General features: G+C 38.6%; 1 protein-coding gene and 1 long non-coding RNA gene across 3 annotated transcripts in view; one reads left to right on the top strand and one right to left on the bottom strand.

The window, feature by feature from the left end:
• LOC127422473 (roundabout homolog 1-like) overlaps window positions 1-27,928 on the bottom strand; it is a 375,425-nt gene that overhangs the window by 218,385 nt on the left and 129,112 nt on the right. The window contains exon 1 of one of the 2 annotated variants that reach the window (XM_051666006.1): window positions 15,577-16,394. The exons of the other annotated variant lie outside the window; for it this stretch is intronic. Within the exon in view, the coding sequence (XP_051521966.1) occupies window positions 15,577-15,634 (58 nt within the window). The 5' untranslated portion in view covers window positions 15,635-16,394. Of the gene's footprint in view, window positions 1-15,576; window positions 16,395-27,928 lie in introns of those variants that run through there. 2 annotated transcript variants of the gene reach the window in all.
• On the top strand, window positions 93-27,928 carry LOC127422485 (uncharacterized). The gene is made up of 3 exons (XR_007894178.1): window positions 93-267; window positions 19,159-19,212; window positions 26,267-27,928. It is a non-coding gene; the product is annotated as an uncharacterized LOC127422485 (long non-coding RNA).

The raw sequence follows: 27,928 nt of genomic DNA, 5'->3' as shown, positions 1-27,928 counted from the left end.
GACTTTGTTCAAGCGATTGCTCACCCTGGTGTTTAACAGCTGATAGGATGGGGAATTCCAACTAATCGGATGACTACAACACTGTGGTTCAGAGATACTGAATCACAGTCTCTTCATGGTTTTATGACTTCATGTTGTGTACAATCATTTCATAACCATAAATCTTAGTGGATTATCTGGTGGGATCGAAACTGTGAATGTAGGAATCCTCTGCAAGTGTTTGAATTCACAGACATCCAGCGCTTTGAAGACTGACACTCAACTCTGGTAAGCATCAGAAACAAGCAGCCATGCCTGAGATGGCATGACACCATCTGTTCCCACTCCAGTTGCTTTTCTCATGACTTGAGAACACATAAAAGAAGCAGGCACACATTTACTACACGCAACTTCCTGTCTGTCTGTAATTACTTGGAAGCTTTCAGAGCCTTTGCATGAATGTCATTCGTCCCCTGAGGATGCCGCTTCAGGAACGCTGACATTTCTCGTCTCAATTAAAATCCCTCGCTTTTATGTCAGATACAAAGATCTGTGCATGGCAGACTAAACTCTGTCAATCATTGCTATGACTCTAGATTCAGACCATGAAATGCTACGGGCTATTGCAACTAGAACTGCATAAACCCCCACACATCATTATTCCCTTACAAAGCTAAAAAACAGTTGCACACTGAAACAGAGCAAAGTGTCTTCAAAGTTTCTCGATTGTTCAACCAAAATATGGATTATAAAAGTCTCACTCCATTTTCTCTGAATCATAACATTGTTGAGCCAAAGTCATCTGTCACAGGACAGATCATAGTCTTCGTTTTTAACTCATTTTTGACTAAATATACAGTTACTGCATTTTGCCTTTGCAGGGCAATAGGTTATACTTGCTCACGCCAAGTAAACGTTTCATGTTAAGATAATCTAAATAAAAACTGGATAAAACTTTGCTAAATGCAGTAGGATGTAAGTCTAATTGATCTTTTATTTTTGTATAAATAAATTAAAGGGTGCCACAAAGCTTAAAAACTGTCTATGTTGACTCATTTTTTTGTGGTCGAGGAACATGGCAACTATGCTAAGTTAACATTTGGGTATTTCCACCAAGGACGACTAGCATGAGAAAGTGATTATTGAGACAATAATTATTATCATTAAAGACTGAATGTAGGGGGAAAAAATCAAGTCTTAAAATTAGCTGTGATACCGCAAGCTTTCAACGTGATATACAGCCAGAGGAACGCAGGGCTAATATAATCCTTAGCATAGCAGTAGAAGTGCCCACACAAGGGACCTGCGCCAGACAGCTTGTCTTACATCAGCAATGCACAGCGCCAAACCGAAATCTGAGAGTGCGGAACAGCTTTTCAGGCGAGGGCTCTAATGCTAAGCCAAAATCCTTTGTTTCAGTTAGCGACAACACAATATGTGTTGGAGCAGTTCACAGATTATGACAGGATCGGCTTGGCTAGCATCCAGACTGTACTAGCATTATTCTATTAAGGCTTTTATTGTTGCTGAGATATCTGAGAACATGGTGAATGTGACAGGAACACAGAATTTGTTTTTTCTGGTTCCTAATAACCTTCAACTGCTATAAGCCAGATTCCCATTGTAATTGTTGTGGGTTTATGGGGAGGGGACTAATTTGATAAATTAGTTGAATTAAATTACTCCCATAAACATATTTTGTGCAATGCTTTTTTATAATTTTTATAGCCTTGAATGCTATTATCAAGTGATCACAAGATTAAACAAACATACATCAGTTAATCATGCTCCCATGTGTCCACACATGTGATTAACATGTGATCACATCGGGGCGGACTGGGAAGAGAAATCGGCTCGGGATTTTATTTAGAAACTGGCCCGTTGTGAGGGGTGGAGGGGTGTCGCTGTCCTTTCCTGCATATCGCAGCGCCATTTTGTGGCCCGTTCTGTATAACGCGGCAGCCCTTTTCAGTTTATCATGGCCGGCCCATAAGGAAAAGTCCCGGTTCTCCCGATGGCCAGTCCGCCCCTGGAGGGGACTACATTTTATTTAGCAGGACAGCATTTCTTATCTTGTGCAAATGTGTCAAATTTCTTTGCTTCTTTTCCATGGCTATAAATTAGAGATGATAGCACATCATAAAGCAGCTCCTTAGCTACAATTTCAAGGCCAGACCTTGGATAATTATGCCTCTTGGAGCTTGTCTATCTCGGTAGCTCACTACTCCACTTTATGCCCTGTCTGCTGTGGGATTAGCCCTGTTCTTTCCGACAACAAAGCACTTGAATGTGACATACTCGTGATTACCACTTCAGAAGTGGGAAGTAGGATTATTCCGATTAGAGATGCACCGATACCACTTTTTCTCTCGATATCGGAAATCTCAGTATTGGCTGATACCGATCCCGATCCGATACCAGAGTTGTTTTTTGCATAATCAGTTTAGAATATCTTTACACTATTGTGTGGAACTAATTGGGTGTGCTCTTTAATATGTAAAGAAACACAAACATCTAACTACACATTATTTCAATATAAATGTATAGCTTATTAAGAAAAACTTTATTCTTAACTAGTATACTGGATAATGTAGCAGCAAAATTAACAGTAATTCCAGTATAAGTCATCAGTAGAAAAGAAGCCGTTTTTTTTTTATTTTTTTTATTTTTTTTTTTGCAAAATTCTCTCAACTTGTATCTGGACTTTAAAGGATTCAGATCTCTTTTTTGTTCAATTTAGTTGTAAGACATCAGTCCACTTTTCATTCACAGTTATTTTTTGGAACCCATTCAACTTAAATATTATTATAATTTGTTAACAAATAATAATAACAATAATAATAATATATTATTTTATATGATTATATATGTTAATATATCTCAATCGTGCACCTTTAACTTTTAAACCCTCACACTTTTATTTTGACATTCTGAACTCTCCAGGAAGTCCTGTAAGTGTGTCTGTTTGTAGGCAAGTTCACAGTAGTTTAATTCGCTTCTTATTCAAATTCCAGTGCCATTCTAAATGCATATTATAAGTGAACCGAACTTTTGAGTATCTACATCTGAGATGTTGTTCGTGAGTAGCGCTCAAATATTGCGCACCACATGAAGGCTAAAAATAGCTGCGAGTGTGTGTAAACAGAGCAGCGCCATTCACTGACGCGCTGGAGCTGCGCGTACAGTTTATATTTTTACTTATTAAACACAGCCTTTTGTGATTCACAGAGCTATTGCACATCTTCAAGTGGCTTTGAATAAAATGCACGAGTAATATGAACTACTTTAATTGTGTTTTTATGGTCCTTTTATGTCATTTTTGGAGCTTGACATTAACGAACATGACTAACACACAAAATCGTATTTGGATCAGGCTCATCGGACAGATACCCGATCCGTCTAAAAGCTTCAGTATCGGAGCAGATACTGATCCAGGTATCGGATTGGTGCATCCCTAATTCTGATAGCACATGAAGGTAGCATTAATCGGACAATTGTGCACTTATCTGCTGATGCTTAATCAGTCAATCACAACTAAAAATCAAACCTGAAATTTTTAAAGGCATAGGCTCAATTGGAAAACTGACAATTTGTAAATATGCATAAACAACATCAGAAATGTGATTTACCAGCCGAACACATGGAACAAACACTGGGCCAAATATTGTAATAGTATAAGCAATTACCCAAGTGACATATTTGTACCAAAATCCTGTAGAGTTTGATTGGACAAAGCCTTTAAATGTCAACAACAAAAGATATGATATACATCCTCTCAACTCTTACTAAAAAATTAATCAGCCTATTTATTTTTCTATTCTATCTACACACAATTATATGGTTAGTTGCATTTTATTATTTGTATTTAGCACCACGACCCAATCAGAACAGACCTGCAACTAAATGTTGGGTCACAGCCCATCAGTTGAGAGCTACTCCCTTAACATCACCTGCATTAGTTACATCAATGCATGCCAACCTGTATCCAGCTGATCAGGTCCACTTGCAAATGAGTGGGATTATGTATTCAGTAGACTCAGTTTCCAGAGGAAGGCCAATTAGACTGGGCAGAGTTGCAAATGGGAGGGGGAAGGGCTGTGGAGGCCCCCCATAATTGAGGAAAATCACTTACCCACAATGCAACATGGCTGAGAGGGATCAAAGGTAGTCTGTGTGTGGGTGAAGGTGAACAAACCGCGAGGGGGAGGGAGGGTCCATGTTTTTAAATCTACTAATTGGCGGACCCTCTTTTCCCTGCTAATTTAATTCCCTTCTCTACGGTCTTTTGATTGTGCTCTCCCTACCAGACAGACACCTTCGAAAGAGAGTTTTAGCATTTCAAAAGTGTATCCAAGCTTTCCAGTGGGCACCACATAGAATGGTCACCAGGAAGCTGATGAAAGAGTGAATGGCGAGCCCTGGAGGGGGTTTCAATGCCATCTTTCAGACTTACATCTACCCCAAAGGAGTTTGGATAGACTAAGTTTAAGTCTGTAAAATGCAAGCTAGAATTGGGGAAGCTACGTTGAGGCCACATCCACACAAATCTGTTTTGTTTGAAAACTCATCGTTTCCCGAAGTATGCGGTAATGGGGATTGTTTTCGAAATGTTCCATTTTTGGTGGAGGAACACGCTGTTCTGGTATGGATGAGAGGTGTTAGCGAAATGAATGCGTTTCCAAATGAATATGTATTAGTGTAGTTGTGGCCTAAGTCTGCACAGGAGCTAAACTGAATCAGTGAATCATTTATGTGAATTAGTTCATTTAAATGAAACGCTAATATGAATTGGAGTTCACGAAGCTAAAATAGCAGGGAATCATTTATTTTAACTTGTTCATTTAGTCTACATGAACTGTCCAAAGATTTTCCAGCACTACATATGAGAGGACGGTTTAGGTTTGTGTGTTTGATTTCTCCCTCGAATCCATTGCTGCGTTCGGAATGGGACAAATGTACAATTTTTCTGATGCTACACTGCTACTCATTTTAAAATGTACCACGTTTACTGGAAAAGCTACACAATTGTGAAAATAGCTGAGCTGCTATCACACTACTATCATCAATACTTATAGTTAGTTACACTGCTGCAAGCAGACCCTCTAGAACTGCATTCTAACTGCATTCAACCCAGCAAAGTCTGACTTGGAATAGATAACTCAAACATCTAAGTTTGCAATACAAATACTGCTCAGCACAACAAAACTTTGGAGATGAATGCAAAAAATTTGAATGTCTCTTCTTTGCAAGAAAAATGTATCTATCACAATCTTTCAGAGTAATTTGTGATTTCAGATTTACTTTGTTTTCAAAAAATACATGTCTAAAATCTGTATCTGCCTTCATGTTTGACAAGATATGGGATGTAACCCAGAGAAAAAGCGGTAGTTCTTGGGTATTTTGCTGTTTATATTTTTCAACAGAGCTCTGTCTGCTTTTTAACACTCCAGGGAAGCCATTGTGGATCCCTGAGTCCTTCATGGAAAGCCCCTCCCCTTTCTCTGGGCTTAACAATTACCCCGTTGAGACAACACAATGCATGGACCCCATGTCAGCCCCCACTTGGCTTTTCTGTGTGTCAGCTTGCTTTATATGTCGAAGGCAATGCACTGACCAGCATCAAAAAGGCAAGTCTTTAAAACAGGAAAAATAAAGCGGTAGGGGGAATGGTGGGGGAAGAGAGATAGAAAGAGGGGCACACCATTCAGAACAGTGACAGCACACTGCAAAAAAAAAAAAAAAAAAAAAAAGATTTTCAAGACAAGTATTTTTGTCTTGTTTTCCTGTAAAATTATCTAAACATTCTTAAAATGTGATTTATTTACTTGTCAAGCAAAATGGGATAAGATATTAAGTCTTGTTTAGTGAATTTTAGACTTAAAACAAGAAAAAAAAATAAAATAAATAAATGTGGTTAGCAAAAAAAAAAAAAAAAAAAAGAAAATTACTTTCCCTTTGAAATAAGTTTATTTTTCTTACCCCATTGGCAAACAGTTTTTCTTGTTTTAAGTGTAAATCTCACTTAATTTGATTAGAGTTCTCTCAAAACAAGACTTAAAATCTTATGCCAGTTTGCTTGTCAAGTAAATAAATCACGTTCTAAGAATGTTTAGACATTTTTACTGGAAAACAAGCCTTGTCTTGAAAATCATTTTTTGCAGCGCAGAGAGTAGGGTGCAAACTATCAAAAAATGGCAAGACGGCCTCAAAATGATTGAAAAATTGGGTAGGGGTGGGTGCTACAACCATAACCTTGCTACAAAGTAATTTATATCATGATCAGAAACTTAACTGAAAAATTATTTATTATTGGCTCTCATAATCACAGTGTCTAAATACCAAGCGAGTGGCATTGCACAACGAGCGAGTGCTGTTGCACGATGAGACAATACTAGATCAGAATAACATCACACCATGCCATTTGCTATCCAATTTTCAGACAATCTGTGACCTCACAGCTCATACCCAGACAGTCTGATTGATTAAATTAAGTCAGCGCACACCACATCGCTTTTTACCCCTCATCACTTGGCACTGTGACAGCCAAGGGGTACTCTCGCATTCCTTTAGGGTTTAAAATACCACAAGAGTGCTGGGAGATATAAGCTAAACAAAGGGGCTAGCGGTAGCAGAAAGGATGTCCCAAGGGCTTAAAATCAAGTCTGAACTGTCATGTTCCTTAGGGAATCATATTGTGACCACTGAAGCTGCAATTAGTAAGAATGCTGCCCAGGATTAATCAATTGCACAAACTGATCTGATAATTAATCCAATTAAAGAGCTCTTGCATGCTCATTAAAGGTTGGTGAGATTGTGAGAATGAGAAACAGATCTGTCTGTGCGATTTATGACCGAAACTGGCCACAAAAGGCAAAGCAGGGATATAAAGTAAGAGCAAGTATACCCTCAGTGGAGTGGTACAGTACAGGTAAGGTGATTTGACCAAAATGTTGAGTAATTTTTAATAAACCATTATGTATTTTTCTCAAGATAGTTAATTTAGCAGGAGATTAAACCCAAAATGCTTTATAGATAAACTAGTGTTTTAAATGAAAGTTACTTAATTGGCGCTTTTCAACCATTGGTCCGAACGTTTCTTGTTGCGAAACTGTGCTGTCCTGATCGGGCTTATTGACACATTTGCGGGGGTTTTTTCATTGTGGTGCTGTGAAATCAGGATTAGAATGGACTAACTGAGAAAGTGACCAATTGTAAGTCGCCACATCACTACAGGTATTCCACCAGCATGGTTCTCTGTTCTGAGAAAATCCAGGCTGGGAACAGTTTGTAAAGTGCTTAATATCTCATTTGACTATTTCCTTTTTTGGAACATGGTTCGCAAACCAAAACAACCCAAAGATATCATGTCTACTTCTGACATGGGTGGCACGGCACATCAAAATGAAATTGTTACCAGTATAAACAATGAAACTGTTTATAAAAAATTACGCTATAGTTTTCTGTTCAGTGTCGTATTTATTTTAAATTGCGGTTTATACCATTTACTCTGGTATAAACAATATAACAATCTATACTTGTTGATACATTTGATGTAGGCTATATAGTGTCATACTGTCCAGCCCTACTGTAAAGTTAGACATTTCTCCATCCCACTCTGTACGGAGTCTGTATAGATTTGTAAACCCAGCAATTGCCCCCTAATCCGAAGCACCATGCCGTTTAATTCCACTTAATTAGGCTTAGGCAGACTTTAATTGGGATTTAGGCGAACGCTGCACACACAGCTCAGTGGGCGCTGTCATTTTTCACAGGTGTGTAAGGATCAGGGTTACTAATCCCCTGGCCTGTTCTCAGAGTCTACTTCCTGGTGGGAAACGTCTGCAACACTACCAGCGGTTGTGTCCGCTTGGCACTGAACAAGACAAAATTGGCTATACAAGGCTCCAGACTAACATTTGAGAGCGGTAGCACCAGTGCCACCAAGTTCTACAGATGGTCGCACCAGCACCTGAGTTGGTCATGCGGAGCGGGGAGATGCAACGCGATACTGCGATATTCATACGCTAAAATGATTATAAATGACAATAAAAGCAGATGTTACAACAGTCAGTTAAAACAGTCTGTTTATTGAACATACCATATTTTCTCAATGAAGAAATGAGAAAATATTCACGCAGTTACGTCATTGATCTCCACGTGATTGGGAAGTGGAGAAAAAGTTAAAATGAGCCACCGGTGTGTGTGTCTATAGAGCTCCGGTTGAAGCGAATGAGACCTCAAACACAACATTCCGTAGGTCTGTGACATCCTCGACGAAAATAAAGTTGTTTTGATCCGGCTAGTGTCGCCCCGGCTTCAAAATACTGTTTTGAGAAGGATCGCATGTCGCAGCGCCGCGTCGTGTCTGGTTAGGACACGGTGTGACAGTGGGAATTCGTTTTCTTTCATGGTTTCTTTTCACCAGGATGTGGTATTTGCAATAAGATCATAGCAACCAAAGGTAAAAGTAAAACCATGACAAAATGGTCAGTAACCATAAAACAAATTATGCAATTTTTCATAAGAAAAACACATCCCAAAATTAAATTGTATTTCCTAATTATCCCGATTATATTGATTTAAGTTCATGGTAAATATTTTTTTTATATCTGTGATGTGTGGATTAAAAGCCTTAGCTAAAATTTCTGTCTGTTGATGGTACAGATTTCTCCTTTATTCCTTTTCAATGCTGTTTAGAATGTTGGGACCATTTAATAAGAGTTTAATCATCAACCCATTATGGGTTTTCATAGAGGTTTTAAACAAATAATGAATGCCGTTTCGCTGACCCAGCCCGCGCTTCAAGCAGTGCTGTTTATGATGATCTGGGCTGCATATAAATGCACGTCTCTGCGCTGATCTGTCCATTGAGCCTTGTGCCGCTCTGACTGGTCCAGGTAGAGCTGTTTCCTTTCGCATTTTGAATGTTTGCCCTTTGATATTTCTCATACGCAACAAAAAATGACAGCGCACAATCAGAGAGTTGGGCAAATTTGTAGTCATACCAGTGCAACCCCTTGCAACCTTTAATCGCACTGTTAGGACCATTTAGTCGCAGTCTGGAGCCCTGCTATATTGGTATTAAAGGTTGATGTTGACATCATTTACTCACCCCCCAAAATGCCATTCCACTGTGGATGACAGGCAAATAGTAGTAACATCAATGCATTTTCAGGTAATAATGTTGACATGGCCCAAGTCATATGGCTTTAGAATCACAATTAGGGTGAGTAAATGACGACAGAATTTTAATATTTGGGTGAACTAGCCCTTTAATAATGCCCTAGCTGATGATGTTATTATTATTACCTTTATTATTGCTATTGCTACCGTGCAAGTTTCATCATCTTGACATAATTTAATTATGCCACATGTGAGTCGTCAAGGCCATTATTCAGGTTCCGAACGTATATAAGAAGTAGAGAAGGAGCGCTGGATAATGATACATCACTCACCTGTGAGAACAGAGGCTATTAATTGGCCTCTGGTGCCTGCTGTGCCCAGTCAGACACTGACAATTTATTATCTGCACTTAAGAGACCATCCATCCAAACTTCCACGGACCTGCACCACAGGGGTTAATGTGATGGATAGGGTTTCAGGAGACATGCCTTCATGCTTTCTTCATGTTTCTTACTCTCTCTTTATTCCTCATGTGCATATGTACCCACCCACCTGAGACATCTTTAACAGCGGATCAGAGAAGGTGCAGCACCTTGTGGAGATGCAAAAGCACAAATATCCTGCAGCTCGCAGGGAAAGAAACTCCCTAATGCTATACTTGCTCTGAGATGTGCCCACTCATTCTCTATCATGTAAACGAGTTTAGTCAACCTCATCAGTCACTGCTACCTGGCTCGACTTGGTAAAAAATACAAGCAACAATGAAAAGCAAAGATGATTGGTATGGAGGGCCTGGGTAGCTCAGTGGTAAGAGACGTTGGCTACCACCCCTGGAGTTTGCTAGTTCGAATCCCAGGGTGTGCTGAGTGACTCCAGCCAGGTTTCCTAAGCAACCAAATTGGCCCGGTTGCTAGGGAGGGTAGAGTCACATGGGACCTCCTCGTGGTCGCTATAATGTGGTTCGTTCTCGGTGGGGCGCGTGGTGAGTTGAGCGCGGATGCCGCAGTGGATGGCGTGAAGCCTCCACACGTGCAATGTCTCCGTGGCAATGCGCTCAACAAGCCACGTGATAAGATGTGCATGTTGATGGTCTCAGACGCGGAGGCAGCTGGGATTCATCCTCTGCCACCCGGATTGAGGTGAATCACTACGTGACCATGAGGACTTAATAAGCGCACTGGGAATTGAGCATTCCAAATTGGATGAAAAAGGGGGAAAATCCAAAAAAAAAAAAAAAAGGTTGATTGGTATGTTTCAAGAATGTCTCAAAGGTAATTTACAATGACCGAAAATGCCTCTATGAATGTATGCATGCACTTCAATATGTGTATAAGTCATCGTATCTATTGCACAAGGTCTAAAATTAACTTTTTGCCACACCTGCCAGTGGTGGAATATTCTATATATGTCCATCCTTTACTACAGATTTTTCTTAAACAGACAGTGTATTAGATTTCTCATGTCACCATCAGTGAAATTCTGTAAGAATAAGAAGACTATCATTCTTACAAATTTGTAATTTGCACTGTACTGTACATTCAGGCCTTTAAACTTATATAGTAACCTGTATGAGCTGAATTGCTGCTGTTTAATCAGTTAAGGATTGTGTTGTTGGGTTTAGCGGTGGGGATTTTCAGAGGTCATGGAAGAGCTGTTGAATTCTTGACAGATGACATTTGGGCCTCTAATAGGGACAGTTTGACATACAGTAATTAAACAGGTTCCTGTGGTGAGACATGAATCAGGGCCACATGACGGATGTGCTCTGCCTTAACTACCATTTCCCAACCTCACAACAGCCATGAGCTAATCAGCAAGTTCTCACAGGCCTTACTGTATGACAGACAGTGATTAGAACAACAGCATCATTCATTGTCACAAAAACAGAAAACACTGTGCAAATGTCTGGAATAAAGACAAACTCCTTGTATGTCAACAATGTTGGTCCAAAACATCCGGTTCCTTGAATTTACAGATGGCATTGTCCTTGTTTCTGTCAATGGTCAAAAGCACTTGAAATTTCCCAGTTGACTTCAAGGCAGTGGTTGTCAACTGGTGGCGCTCAACCCAAAAATGGGTTTCAGGTGTGTTCTGATAGGTTCAAAGAAAGCAGGTTGATTGAATCTGCTGTTGATTGAAAAAACAGATAGTCCAGCCCCAAACTCACGCCATTGGTTGAGACACTGGTGTTGTTGTGTTGGGCTAGATGGGCAGCTCAAACAAAAATAGCAATATTTATAATGCCACAGAGACAAAGTGCTAACAGTTTTTGAGAAAATTTAACTATGAGTGGCTTACTTATAGTTGTCTTTGCATTTTCAGCTTGCATAAGAGAAAGTATTTTAACTCTAAAAAAGTTACACACTTTAGCTTTAACTTTTAAAAGGGAGGAGAGAACGCTTCCCATATATTGGCTGTGTCTCGTTTGGAAGGCTGCGTTCTCCGGAGGTAGCATTTGTCGGCCGCATACGTCATCGAGGCTGTCTCATTTCAGAAAAGCGAGTAGGACACTTTGAATACGACTTTCTTTCACGGGAATTCAGAGGATGCAAGAGGTGTATCCTTCGTGGGCACTCACAACCCACAATTCTTTGCTTCAATGGAAATGTCTAAAATAAAATAAAGCCAATTTGCCTGTAAATATGATGTTCAAACGCAAGTAATGTTAATTCTCAAGTTGAAGTACCTCAGTAGATGGGTGCAGAGTATATAATATGTATAATTATATTAATATATAATTAAAATAAAGTGTTAGACTAAAAGTACACCTGTAAAATCTATTTTCTTTTCTCTTTACATCATTATAACTCTGCTAAAATTTACCTCATACATTCCTTTCCAGAGGAACTTTGTTACCATCTCACTCAAAGCGCTCGGGCTTGTTAAAGAGTGGCGTGCTGTCATAGCAACCACATTACGTTTCCGTTTGTCCTAGAAGGCCGTCTCGTTTAAACGAGATTTGTTTAAAGAAGGAAGCTCGGTATACTGCAGCCTTCAAAGGAAGCATCCTACCTAGCATGCAGTCTTAGAAACGAGACACAGCCATTGTGTTGTTGATGTTAAAGGGTTGCACATCCAATCAAACTCTACATCATACAGAAAATATGTCTGTCACTCAAAAACTAGCCAAATTAAGATATTTAGATTAGGTCAAAATGGACAGGTAGCATGACATGTCCTAATCCTTGAAAACCATGAACAAAATTTTGAACAAAACTATGCAATGTAATAGAAAAGAAAATAAAACCCAGACTACATTACATACGAGTTCACATTTAATGTGAATAAACATGATTTGTGCAGATTTGTCAACTTTTCTATTAATGTAATGTTAATAATTTTGCATATTGGGCCTACGAAGTTCAAGGCAATTTTAAAACATTTCAATGTTTGATTTTAAGGATATTTTTGTTTACTTTTATATGATAAACAATTTTTGTACTGTAATGGGCTGCCACTTTAGTTGGTTCTAAAGCAAACCCAGTTGAGAAACACTGCTGTAAAGCATCTTCTGGTGGTCAAGACTCAAATTATGAGCAACATTGTCGGTATGTTGCTGACTATGCCAAAACAAAGGCCGTCCTTGACACAGTTAAGTCTAAAGATAGTACATACTTGTACTATGCCTAGCATAATAAGAGAGCAGCCCAGGAAGTGGAAGCCTTTCTCTGGCTATGTTCAGAAGAGCATACAACTATTCAGTACTTTTCTTTAATCAAATCAGTGCAGTATAATGAACCAGAAGAAATAATAGACATAATTTATCTTTTTTTTTCTTTTTATTGCTTATTGATGGATTTCCAAAAGTTAAAGGGATTGCTCACCCAAAAATTAAAATATTCTCATCATTTACTCACCCTCATGCCACCCCAGATGTATGGGTTAGAAACAGATCAATATTTAAGTCCTTTTTTACTATAAGTTCTCCTCCCTGCCCAGTAGGTGGCTATTTGCACAAAGAATGTGAGTCGCCAAAAATAAAAGAAGAAGAATGTGAAAGTGGACATTTATAGTAAAAAAGGACTTAAATATTGATCTGTTTCTCACCCACACTAATCATATCGCTTCTGAAGATATGGATTTCCCCACTGGAGTAATATGGATTATTTTATGCTGCCTATTTGTGTTTTTTGGAACTTCAAAGTTCTGGCCACTATTCACGTGCATTGTATGGACCTACAGAGCTGAGATTTTTTTCTAAAAATCTTTGTGTTCACCAGAAAAAAAAGTCACATCTGGGATGGCATGGGTGAGTAAAAGATGAGAGAATTTTCAATTTTGGGTGAACTATCCCTTTAAGAAATTTTACACAAAACTAAATATATACAGCCCTGATAAGCATTTTATTCCCACTCACATGCTATCCAACGTGACTTACAATGCATTCAAGGTATACATTTTATCTGTAAATATGTGTTATGGGAATCAAACCCATAACCTTGGCGTTGCTAGCGCATTGCTCTACCTGTTACTACCAGAACATATTAGGCAGAATACATTGAAAACTGTGCAGTATTCAATAAATAGTAAGCTAGTATCCAATTCCAAACATATTCCCCAACTCCCAAAGAAGATGAGCCCTGTAATGAAGTTCAAAGTGTGACCCCATGACCCCTCTCCCTGTGGGTGCTTGTTAAGACGTTACATTGTTTCCTCAATCCGAAGATGCCTCTCAGCAGTGGTGCACCGCGCAGCTAATTCTCAGAGCAACTGCATCGGAATTCAATACAGCCAGCGCACACAGGAGAGGAATCCATGCTTTTTCCTAAATTAATTTCCTTAGTAAAATACAACTTCATACTTCAGTCCTCTTCTCCTTGTCAGTTTGCTTGACAGACATGATTTAAGATGTTTATAAATGACTACATTAATCAAGCAATCACTTCATCTGTAATCACGAGTCGGCTTGAAAAGTCTGTAATTTGTTGCCTAATGTTTTATTTATTCCATCATAGTTGTAAATCCAATCTCATTCTCTCTCTTCCTCTCTTTTTTTTTTTTCAAGCTCTGTATTAATGACACACACTGAGTGCAAAACATGACGGCAAAAAGAAAGCTCCACACTCCCACTATGCACAAGTGTAGGCTGTAATATTCTTCCACATTTTAACTTGAACACAATTACTTCAAGCTCAGCGGTAATTACAAAGCAAACTATGGCAATAAAAAAAGCAATCAACGGTTTAAGTCATAACAGCCCCTTGAAACCAGTCTGTCTCTTTAAATCAATGTGTTAAAGGAGCATGATAAACAGACCCATTCAAAGAGACCTGGATGACAAGGTAGTTGCCTTAAAATGTAGCAAGTACCTGCACTAAGCACCATATGTCAACCATGTGCATGGTAACATGTTTGAAAACCGAAACAGAAATGCAGTTAAAATTGTGATAATGTCACCAGGATTACAGATAAAAAGGGCGATAGTTTGTTTTAGCTGAGCTTTAGTCAGATATTTGTGAAGAAAGAGGGGCAACGTCTACCAGGATTTTGCAGGTCTATTACACTCGGCTTAGGCTTTCTGTCAAAATCTCTGTTCAGAAGAGTTCCACCCAGGGCTGCCAGAGGCTGTACACTAATGAGGGGACAGTGATCTCAAAATGGGACGGTTCAATCAAAGCTATCGGAAACCAATTTTGGTGCATACACATGTAGAAAAATAATGACCTATCAACTAATCATTAATAATAGTGACTTGATGACAATGAGATTAATGAGTGCAATAATAACGATAGTGAGTGACAATAATATAAACTTCAAGTGTCACAGTGAACTTTGCCTAAATGCTTGGTTTGAGTAACAAATTATTTTCTAATTTTCAAGAACAAGACAAACAGGTTTAGGTTTAGCTCCATCAAATCCCTAACTCTTTCAAAAACGTGGTTTGCAACACCCTTCTCTCTCTAAAATGAGGAAAGAAAAGGCCATTTCCAATTTTTAATCTCTCTTGCACAAAAACACTAAATGTTAAAACAGCTACAGCAATCTGACTGAAAAAGAGAAGCGGCAAGCATGTCAATGTACTATGATGCAGACATGCTCAAAAATGATCTTAAAGTAAACCTTTAATCTTAAGCAAGCGTGAAAAGATAATGGTTTTAATGTTCGTTGCAATTACAGTAGCGGATGTAGTGTGTCAGAGAGAGAGAGAGAGAGAGAGAGAGAGAGAGAGAGAGAGAGAGAGAGAGAGAGAGAGAGAGAGAGAGATGAAATTGTAGGTTACAAAAATAACTGTGATAACTTCGATATGTGGGCGAGAAAGATTTTGAAAAAAGTAAGTAATGAAATCATAGAAACCCACAAGCAGGTACGGAAAATACCTTATTATTTATTTATATATTATTAGCTTTACACACATTATTGACAGAATAAGAGTTTAAGCCTTTAGTTCATTTCAAAGGAGCCATATCGCAAGTTTTTTAAGAAACTGAAAGTAGTTTTACAACTGTGTTTGCATTCAATTATATAGTTACGTACCTGTGCAAATGTGTATTACAGTGATAAAAAGCGTAAATCCAACAACTCTCCCCGTCATCGTTCAACAATTCACGTTTTTCTGAGCTGCTCGTTTAATCCGCAAAAATTACAAAATCAGATTAGTGTGCGTTTTTGATCCTTCATAATCTCCAAATTGAATTTGATCGTTTTCTGACAAGTTATGAGTGTTCCGCTGATCTCTTTTTAAAGCTCCCGTTAATTGGAGAATAATCCAGTTTATTTGCGTTTAAACATGCACCCCATGAGTTCCAATGAATGAAAAGCTGAACGTAAACGCACCGAATAGATAAATAAAACAAGTATAAAATATTAAAATAAACCGTGCAAGGTTATGAAATGAAAAGTGACCCCCAAAAAGAATTCTGCAAGCGCAGCGTTGGTCAGCGCCTCTCCTCTGATCGCATCCCAAACGATCCCATAGAAAATCCAGTAGAAAGAAAAAAACGAGCTCAAACTCTTTTCCAAAGTTTTAAATGTCACAAGTCCGTCCGAAAAGTTCCCAGCCAGAAACAGTGACCAACGTCACATCGTTCAGAAAAAACGTGAATAAGTCATTTTGAACTCAGAAACTTCAGTTTCCATAAGAAGAAGCTGATGCTGAAGAATTTGCTGATTGAAGTCCATCGGATGGAGATCACTTCCACTTTTCCATTGCTTTGCAAGTCCAAATGTGGTTCCAGTATTCCCCCTTATTGTTTTTTCTTCTTTCTTTTTTCCACTTTTTTATTATTTGGATCTATGTATTTTGGTTCCCCCGTCACTCCGGGGAGAGGGGATTTGAAACAACGGTACTTCATTCAAACGGCATGAATAGTAGATCAGTTGGTACGTCCTAGACTCCCCCTCCTAGGGATTGAAAGATGGATTGTTCCGTAGGAGGATTAACCTCTTCCGCGCGGGATTCGCAGCTGTGAGAGAAACGGTTCCCTCAAGGCAAGTGTGTGTGTGTTTGATCAAACTTTAATGAATTTACATTTAAAAAGACATTCTGTGCTTGGGTGAAACAGAATAATGTGCTCTTAATTATTTTATCTTAATTATTTATCAGCGACGCGTTTATGTTGACATTTGCATTAACATATTTAAAGGCAATATGTCCATGTTAAGTTCAAATAGGTTTGTTTGTGTGTTTGGCTCTATCGTTATCTATTGTGCCTAAATTAAGTTTGTATTTTATTCATTTTCAGTTTTATTTGTGAGCATGTTCATCTGAGGCGGTGAATGAACGTTCACCAGACAACTCAACATCGCCCTCTGCTGGTCAATACGACACATTCAGATTTCTAGCAGGTATTTTAGAGGTAACGCCCTAGTTTTAGTAACAAAAATGAGAACGTTAGACACTTCACAAAAGTATACCTCAAATCTGAAGAGAAAACAAAAATAATAATTACCCTTTTCAAGGTGTAGAAAGAGAGAAGTAGAAAGTGAATAGGACAGTGGGGGGGGCTCAATGTAGGATTGTTACTGAATTCAAACCTGAATACCATGAGTTCAACAGCTCTTTAATGTCACATGTGCACTACCTACTGTAGCAGTCAAAAAGAAACACAGCCTAATTAATTTCAATTGCAATTCTCCAATAATAATAATAATAATAATAAAGTCATCAAAACTATTAAATAACACACGTGTAAGTATGGGAATCATGCAGTGACCCAAAAAAGTCAAATAAACCAAATCTTATACTTTAGCTTCTACAAAGTAACCACACTTTGTCTAGCATGCACACTTTGGGCTGGACATTCTTTCAAGCAACTTCATGAGGTGCCACTTTTTAAACAGTAATGGAGTTCCCATGTGTGCTGGACACTTGGCATAACATTGGTATAACAAAGTATAAAATAAAAATTATGTAAAGAACTCCATTCAAATTAACAATTTATAGTTGTCTAAAAAAACAAAGTACCCAAAACAAACTAACAACCTCCACAGTGTGCAAGCATAGATCTTTAATCTGGATTCTGGACATCAGGGTTTCTCTGAAATTTGTGACTTTGTTTTGTCTCACATCCTGCCACAAAAGTTCTTGACCTTCAGTCATCCAGAGCGATGTCAAAAAGCCTGATATACTAGTCTTTCCAAAGGCAGGTTTATGGTTAGGAGACATCTGAGCCAAATATCCATCCTTCACTAATTCTTTAGGAGTGCAGAACTTTACAACAAAAGGACACAGTACTATAAACACAGCCAAACTAGTTTAAATCTTCTTTGTAACATTTAGTTTAACATTTCCAATAACCTAAAAAAAAACAAAAAAAACAAACAAAAAAAAAAAAAAACAACGGCGTGCTAAACCACCATCAAAAAGCTCAACATTTTTGAGCAGCATGAAACAACCCTTACACATTAACTTTGAATCAGTGTACAAACACATAAAACTCCAGGCATAATTCAGTGCTAATTTAATCCTCATGTAAGACGCAGGGTTGTAGGGTTCAGATATTTTGAACTTACTCTGGAAGTCCTGGTAGCATTTATGCACCTTGCTGTTGGAATGGCGCAGTGGCGTGGTGCTGTGGTGGCCTCCTAGCGAGCTACCTCGTAAGCGCTTACACCACTGGTTTGGTGGGTTCTTGAGACCTGCACGGTGAGGAACTGCTGGGGTACTACCATGTTGGACCCCCATCATGATGAAGATAACCAAAACAGAAACAAGCAGAGCAATGGGCTCCATGGAGAGCCAAATTAGCAACTGGTCATGTGATTTTATTTTTATTTAATTTTTTTTACCAAATTAACAAGGAATTATGTTGAGGATTATCTCCTATTATGCCAACATTATGCTAAACGATTCCCTCAGGATAATTCACTTTGTAAGGCAAGTACCAGCTAGCTTTTATCAAATTATATGATCCACCAAATTCCACGATAGGTATCCAAAAAAACGATCCATTATGTATTATAATTCCAGTTCAATTGCAAAAAAGAGAAAAAAAAGTTTTTGAAGAGATGGAAAAGAACACAATTCAGTTTTTAATCCCAAACTTTCCAAAATTCTTCACTTCAACAAACGAAACCTCAATCACCATGGCACAACCATTCCTTATCTCACTACGATTAAACTTTTTTAATGAGCCAGACCCAAACAGAGACACCACAGACAATATGGGCAGTGAGGGCCACTCCCCCCTTTTTTCAATTTCAATATCTTACACATAATATCCTTTATCCTGTTCACTCGTAAATTCTCTGTTTGATATTCAAAGCAAGTTTGGTGGATGTTCTTTCTTTTCTTGTGATGTCTCTGTGCGGTAAGTGAAAATGGGGACCCTTTTGGACTCCATGCTGGGGCGTCTCTTTCAGTATGGATGGACCCCCCTCATCAACCCTGGTTTGTATCAGTATGGGGGCAAGGGTTTGACACATGCAGCGAGTGAGAAATGCATTCTCTTTCCTTCTGACTAAGACTATTTTACGCTTCCTTTTCAAGAAGCATCACCTAAAGAAAACAGCAAAGGCTAAAACAAAAGCATTCTCCAAGAACAATACTCCCCATAGAGAGGAAAAAATCTCTCTCCAAACATGAAAGAGGAAAATGTCACATTTTTATCTCAACAGGGGGGACGCACATTTTGAGATTTCATTCATGAGTGGTTGGAGAAGATTTGAGAGGTATCTATCTATCTATCTATATATATATATATATATTTATATTTTTTTAATTTTTTTTTGCAGAAACCTGCACAAGTATTTTTATGGTACCACATAAAACTATCTTTTCATGAAGACAGAAATGATTTGTTATTTTTTTTTTTATTTTTATTATTTTTTTTTTTTTACATTGTAGTTTAAGGTGAAGGTTTATGTGGATTAACAAAGATGGATATTTTAAGCAGGATTTTGACCAGCCATTCACTGAAACTAAATATGTGTTACATTTTTATATTTAGTTGAGAGTATAGTAATGCAGGCCTCTGTGTGGTATGAGGAAGACTTTGGTAAAGTGTTGGGTATTTTAAGAATAGTAGAGCCACCCATGAAGCATGATTTTCCAACTTTGTATAACCTTTATCCACTCCTGTCAACTTTTAGCGATTTTAGATGCTGTCCTTGAGTTGAATCATGTTTGTTTATTAACAAATTTCAGAATTCATTTAAAATTCAGTATACCATTCTGATAATATTATGACATTTTCCTTCACTCCAGGTACTGAAAATAGGTAAGTTGCTCAAAAAGATTGGACAGAGACTGGGCTCTAAATTGTTCTTTTGAAATGGATCTTTTTTTTTTTTTTTTTTTAAATGATTATTTTGACTTATTTGATATAAATATAGTTTACATCTTCAGACAAAGAAGTTGCCAGGAAGTTAAAAATCATCAGCAGTGTTAACCAAGCTTGGATGAAAGACAGCAAATCATTTCTGGAAGGAAGTACATTGATGCAGCAACATGCAGATCACACAGCTGTCTATCTAAGGAACTATATACAAATAAGCTCTCCATACGGATACTGACAAATGGCTTCATATCCGTTCAGACCTCAGATAAAAAGTAAATCCTGTTAGGATGTCTATGAACTCTTGAGCCTCTACCTCTGACATGGGGCCACACCAGCTGGGATACACTGCGAGCTGGTAAGTGCTACCGTCATATTTCGGTATCCTCCCAAGCAGAAAAATTCCGTGGCTTGTCAGTCTGGCTAAGAAACAACCAAGCTAAGTTTGCATGATTTCTAAGGACATCTTCAGCACAGTGTTGTCACTGGGAAAGAATGTCTCTTGCGGAGGGCCATCTGAGCTCAAACTAGGAGGACACTGTTCAACCACAGGCTCACATCAAAAACATCAACCAATAAAGTTTGTTAAGCACCATACAAATTGCAACAAAGAATGTGGTTATAATCAATGCTGAGAAAAATTAAAGAAATATCCTGTCAATGCCTTAGAGAGGTGAGGCATAAGAGAACTGAACATTTCTTTGCAGAGCTCTGTTCAATATAATGTAAAAAATAAGTCAGATAGGAAAGCCCACAGAGAATCGAAGAATGGAATCATTGAAAACAGCATAAAGAGGACAATCTCTTTATTCATTACAAACCGTATGTTGTACTTGCAGACATGGGGGGTGAATTGTGGGTGGGGAGGCTGAACAAATGTGATTCTGTTTTGCCATTCAGAGAGGCCCTCCATTCAGAACACTACCACAAGACAGACGGCGAAATGAGGGAAATGCAAAAGAAAGTGAGAACTTTGTATTACGCTGCAGTCGGGCGGCACAAAAGCTCTGTTAGCAGGTAAACAGGCTGTTGCGTGTCCGCTTGCCTGCGTGGACTGAATCCCATTTAGCACCCAGTTTCTTTTCAGGAAGCTAGTTTCTGATTGGGAAAGATCTCAGCGGAGTTCGTAAGGTTGTTTTAAGCAGTGTTCACACAGGACACGTTCTTGTGTTAAAAATAGCTAGACCAAGTGCAACACAAAGTGCATTTATAGGCATATTAACTCCCATACACCTTTGCTAATCTAAATTCATTACGCTTCCATAAATAAATATGCTTATCCCGCCACCATATTTATCTGACTGGTCCATTGTTTAAAACTTTGTTAATCAGCTGTGTTGCATTTCAAAAGTTTAAGTATTTTTAACTTGACACAGCATCTTAAAAACACTGTTCTCAAGGCACAAGTAAACAGCAAGACATGCTGTTATAGCCAAATATGTCCATCTAGTACATGTTTACATAGACTAAAAATTAAAAAATAGCGCTGACAAAATGCAAGAACGGATTCGGCCCCTTGAAGTGGTATAAAATAGCAATTAAAGATACACAACGTACCTTTAGTTACGCAATTTGTGCAGTTAAGTTGCATATAGATGAATGATATGCATTTATGTATCCAGTCACCTATGTATTGGTGAAAAGCTGGATCAAACTGTAAAATGGAACATAATATACACTATATTGCCAAAAGTATTCGCTCATCTGCCTTTAGACGCATATGAACTTAAGTGACATCCCATTCTTAATCCATAGGGTTTAATATGACGTCGGCCCACCCTTTGCAGCTATAACAGCTTCAACTCTTCTGGGAAGGCTTTCCACAAGGTTTAGGAGTGTGTTTATGGGAATTTTTGACCATTCTTCCAGAAGCGCATTTGTGGGGTCAGACACTGATGTTGGACGAGAAGGCCTGGCTCGCAGTCTTCGCTCTAATTCATCCCAAAGGTGCTCTATCGGGTTGAGGTCAGGACTCTGTGCAGGCCAGTCAAGTTCTTCCACACCAAACTCGCTCATCCATGTCTTTATGGACCTTGCTTTGTGAACTGGTGCGCAGTCATGTTGGAACAGGAAGGGGCCATCACCAAACTGTTCCCACAAAGTTGGGAGCATGGAATTGTCCAAAATCTCTTGGTATGCTGAAGCATACAGAGTTCCTTTCACTGGAACTAAGGGGCCAAGCCCAGCTCCTGAAAAACAACCCCACACCATAATCCCCCCTCCACCAAACTTCACAGTTGGCACAATGCAGTCAGACAAGTACCGTTCTCCTGGCAACCGCCAAACCCAGACTCGTCCATCAGATTGCCAGATGGAGAAGCATGATTCGTCACTCCAGAGAACGCGTCTCCACTGCTCTAGAGTCCAGTGGCGGCGTGCTTTACACCACTGCATCCGACACTTTGCATTGCACTTGATGTATGGCTTGGATGCAGCTGCTCGGTCATGGAAACCCATTCCATGAAGCTCTCTACGCACTGTTTTTGAGCTAATCTGAAGGCCACATGAACTTTGGAGGTCTGTAGCGATTGACTCTGCAGAAAGTTGGCGACCTCTGCGCACTATGTGCCTCAGCATCCGCTGACCCCGCTCTGTCATTTTACGTGGACTACCACTTTGTGGCTGTGTTGCTGTCATTCCCAATCGCTTCCACTTTGTTATAATACCACTGACAGTTGACTGTGGAATATTTATTAGCGAGGAATTTTCACGACTGGACTTGTTGCACAGGTGGCATCCTATCACAGTACCATGCTGGAATTCACTGAGCTCCTGAGAGCGGCCCATTCTTTCACAAATGTTTGTAGAAGCAGTCTGCATGCCTAGGTGCTTCATTTTATACACCTGTGACCATGGAAGTGATTGGAACACCTGAATTCAATTATTTGGATGGGTGAGCGAATACTTTTGGCAATATAGTGTATGTTTTGGTATACACAGACATTGAGACTACTTCTTCTCCAACAGCAATCTACAGCATTTAATTTGCACAATGCCTTGCACGAGTGCACCAAGAAGAACAGGCCAACAGGATTCAGATACATTAATAAAGAAACAATAGACTTTCAGATGACTATGGGACTTTTCAGCTTGTCCCAATCTCTCACAAGCCTCATCAGAAGGAAGCATGTTCCCCTACTCTCCCACTATGTTTTATGCAGAGTGGCAAGAACAAGATGCATTGTGTTTTCATGCTTAATTGGCTTAATTGGTTTACTGGTTGGAGAGGCTTAAATGAATGGAAAAGCTGTCTAAGAGAAACTGAGCCAAGTAGTGCCTTTGTCTTTGGCTTCCATGTACCCTCTCCACCTTCACAGTGGGGGATTTGACTAGTCAGTGCCTTGCAAGCTGTTGGACAAGACCCTCATCAGCAGTCCTGCTAAATTATTAAAGCAACCCCACAGAGAAGTTAGAATAAAATTGGGGAATACAACTATACTGCAAGAAGGACAACTTGATATTCCTTCATCAATGCCTAGGAGGATGCATGCAAGTTTGATTGTTCCCACATGGCTCTTGACACAAACACAAGGTCTCACAGCAACACCACAGTGGAATTAGTGGAATTAACTTTTGGAACGCACGCTACTGTACACGAAGTGTGATCGTTATAGTTTGGACCTTGCAAAGGGTGAGGCCCAACAGTTTCCTCCATTCATTTTAAGTTAAAATGTGCCCTGTTTGCAATAATCATTGCAAAACACAAGTGACTAAGATGGAATGGAGTTTAATTCAGCACCTGAGTCTCAAATTGAGTCTAAAATATTGAATCAAGTAAATATGGTTAAAATAACTCAACTGTAGAAACATATATTGAAAAAAAAAAACAAAAAAAAAAAACTACTCAGTTAATCTTCATTTTGATTTAATTTATCCTTTCAAAATGTGAGTACTTCACACTGTGCTACATTCTGATTTACTGAGAAACAGAAATATTGTTAAATATTTACTTAATAAATTACACCGACATGCAAAATATCTGCTACCACATGTATAAATTCATATATTTCTCTCAAGTGAATTTATCTGCAGCAGGAATGGTGAAACATGGGTGGATTTACAACATGTTTGACATAGTCAAACAATCACTGTGACTCTTGGAGGCCACATGTGAGAGATTTCTATAGTACTGGCCAAAAAGTTTCTTTCTCACCCTTATCTAACTTTTCACCTCTATCTCCTTCCCTCATGCTCCAGTGTTCAACCTCTCAGAGCTCTTATGTTTTCTCTCTCATGTCCTTGTAAAAAGTGTGTCCTTCCTCCGACAGAAACACTGCAAGTGTTCATTTTGTCTCCCTGCTGCCATCAGCTGCCAAAACATGCAGGCCGCTACAATGAGCACTATAAATATGATGTACGGCTTATGCGGTGCCTTTGACCTCACAACACACGTCGAAGGAGTGCGGGGGAGCAGGTGCCATGCAGATTTATGACACACAGAGAGAACTTTCACTCTTTGCATACTCTCATGCCCCAATGAGTGGCAAGTCCAGCCAGAAATGGCTGAACACATTGACTCCTCCATCACAAAACAGCATGTGGGAGAAATACGGCTTAAATCTGAAATGGTACAGTTGTGTGGATGAACTTTTATAACTTTGCCTGTGGCAACTTGCACTGCTAAAAATTCTACAGCCACCCCTTTGTTTGAAAAGCAATTTTGGAGAGTTTTAAAGTATAGGAATAAGCAAGGTAAAGATGCTTGGATCAACATAAATTTCCATGTTGGTCCAGGCTGGTTTATGCTCTTTATTGCTAGTCTAGTTGGTGGACCAGAATAGCCCTGCTTTTTGAAGCTGGTTGAGCAAAGAAGTATTACCGGTTAAGCTAGTTAAAAAGCCGGATAGGGACACCAGAAAACCAGAATCTCATGCTAAATGACCAGCATCCAAAATCCAACATATGCTGGAGACCAACTATGTTGACCTTTCCAACAGGGAAAGTTGTCATTTTTGCGAAAATGTATGTAACATATTTCAACATGTCTGAATGGCCTCAGCTGAATGTGCGACAAGATTTTTGTCAACTAAATATAAGCATTTCTGAATGTGCTGGTTTGGATTTCACACAAGTTTTTGCAAATCTGTCAATCAGGCACAAACTCATTTGACAGTCATGAGTTTGGGACCATATGGACTTGCAGACTCAACAGAAAAAGGGGGGCATTCAACCCTCTTTTTCATCCCCTGAGCAGCCAGCCTTTAGGAAAGTGCAGGCCACTTGCAACTCAAGCTTAAAAAACGACAACTTAAAAGTCTCCTCTTTGGAAATGTGAAGACTATTTGATTTTGTATACCAAATGCCACTAAGTTAGCATCTGGCAACGACAAGACGATTTTCTATTCCTTTGCCCATTCTAATTTCAGCGGCAATATTTAACAAATTCAACATCTCTATCCCATGTCCAACAGATGTGTTGCAGGATAATGAGAAGCCCACAACCAGCAGCTTCTTATCTCGTTTTTCGCACCAAGTAGTCATCTCCTTTCATTCTCCACGCCACTCCAGTCACTCTTGAGAGAATTAGCCTGGTTGAGCATTGAGAGTTTCGTATGATGGTCCTATTTCCTGGGCCGTGGGGTGAGTTTAGCTCTGGGATTTGAAGAGATTGGATGGGGAAAAGAAATATAAGAAGTGCCCACATCCTGTCTGTGGAGAGACCCCTCTGGATGACTGCGGTGGAGGTAATTACATCTCAAGTAGGATCGGACCTAAAGGCAGGACCTGAATTTGCCATGTTTTCCGCCCTGGGGAGAAGTGGATGCTTTGTGGAGAATATGCTTTGTGGATAAACTCACTTGTGAGAGTAAGCTCAATTGTGAGAGTACTTATGTTGCATGAGGGTGGACCAATTTAACCCCAAACATGTGTAGGATTTGCATTTGCATGGGCTGAAGCTTTTGCCACTAATAATATGAGGCATTAAGTAGGCATACATTGTAATGATGTTGGAGCCTTCAAGGTCAGGACTGTAGGTCCAAGCACACAAAATAAAATCTGTAGTTTTAATGGTAAAAGACTGTAAAAAAAATGTCAATTGGTTAATGGGTAGTTACTTTAAAATATAAGGAAAGAAATTATAATATATTAAAAAAGACAAAACATTTATAATATAAAAATTATCTTTTTTAGATGTAAAAAGTATGATTTTACCATATGAAACATATTAAATTAAAAGTATGAAATTTACATAATATAAAGTTATATTATGTTTAACAAGAGAGAACATGTACTTTATTTATGGCAAATTATTGTTACAATTATGGTAAAAAAAATAATATGGTAAATAATAATAATAATCAGGCGTTCCCAAAATTACCCACACATTATATTTTATGGGAATAGTTATGTTTATTCTTATTTTTAATATCACTTATCTACATTGGGGTTTTCTATGTTATATTTGATGTAGTTTAGTTAATGTTTATTGCATTATTTTAATTTCACAGGTGTTACCCTGATGGTGTTTATTGTTTGTGTGAGTGACACTGAGCACCGTCTCTACATGTTTATTCGTCATTGCTCTTGGAAAGGCCACTATTGATGAACTTCATGTCATCATGTGCCTTTCTGTAATAAATATGGTGAGTAACAATACATTATAAAGTGAAAAGCAGATTTTTTACAGTTTCAGAAGGTTAAAGTACTAAGTTTATATCATTTACTATATAAACGGTAATTTTATCTTACATTTATGCATTTGGCAGATGCTTTTATCCAAAGCGACTTACAGTGCACTTATTACAGGGACAATCCCCTGGAGCAACCTGGAGTTAAGTGCCTTGCTCAAGGACACAATGGTGATGGCTTGAACCATGGGGATTGAACCAGCAACCTTTTGTTACCAGTTATGTGCTTTAGCCCACTACACCACCACCACTCCATTTAATCAGGATATTTTTTTATTTATTTATTTATTTTTTTTTCACAGTGCAGGACCCTATAATAAGTGTGCAAAGAAGACAGAACTAAAAGAATATTCTGTCTTAGACTGTCACGCCCTGCAGTTAGGTGCATATGGAACCAACACAGACAGTCCTCATTTCTACCCTATGCACAACATGTGTGAGTTATAGCACTTCAACAAGCTTCATGAACTTTATAGCTTTTTGGTCTATTTCAAAGATTCAAGCTACTGTAGGTGCATATGGAAAGACCACAAAAACAGATGCCAAACAACAGTTCTACCCTAACAGTATGCACTACACATGAAAGCAGTGGCACTTAGAAAGCTTTATGAGAACTGTGTGTCATAAAGGATAATAAAACCGATAAAATTCTATTACAACTCAATACACAGCTTTATAGATTTTTGTTCTATTTCAAAGATTAATTCTTCAATAAGAGCAAGGGGTACAGAATGCTTTCATTGCACACATCTAAAATGCCACAACTGTGTGGACAAACATTTGCTGGAGTATCACGTAGACCTTTGGTTTTCCCATTTTCCTACATCTCTGTTCCAAAGATATTATCTAGAAACAAAGCATATTGGTACTCTGACACAAAATCAGGTTGCTTCACAAAATTAAGCCAAATAATATATTTGTTACAAATTTATTGGGACCGAGGGCTGGCAAAGACAAAACTTTTCACAGCCATACTCAGCCAGATTTCATGAAATACTCTAGTGTTTTCACTAAACACTAAACTTTTGCAAAAATATTATGTGGCTCCTTATATCGAGGCAGTTGAGGTGCTAAAAGCGAGTTTTCCAAAAAAGATGAGGTTTTTAATGCTAATGCTCTATCGATTTTTAAATCAACTAAAAACCTACCTTCCTCCTCACCGTAAACCTAACCGATAGTGTCATAAAATGCAAATGTGAGAGAAAACAAGCAATTGCTGAAGCAACCACGTGATTTTGCTGTGCTTGTATGAACTGTGTGTTGACTTGTATGCTCTTCAGGACTCATACCCATGTCCTACCACACAATTTGTGCTCACTCAAACAAACTTATAAATGTAGCTGGTTATGTAATGCAAACACTGAAATGTATTGCCTTACACTATAAACATACAAATAAAATGTTTTGATGTAAAGGTAGGATTGTGCTTATTAACTGATAATCTACTCAAAAAAAGTAATTGCAATACATACAATGAGCCAC

This window comes from Myxocyprinus asiaticus, chromosome 31 (genome assembly GCF_019703515.2).
Source record: "Myxocyprinus asiaticus isolate MX2 ecotype Aquarium Trade chromosome 31, UBuf_Myxa_2, whole genome shotgun sequence".
NCBI lineage: Eukaryota > Metazoa > Chordata > Actinopteri > Cypriniformes > Catostomidae > Myxocyprinus > Myxocyprinus asiaticus.
Note: the sequence above shows the minus strand (reverse complement) of the source record. Positions and strands in the feature narration are given on the sequence as shown.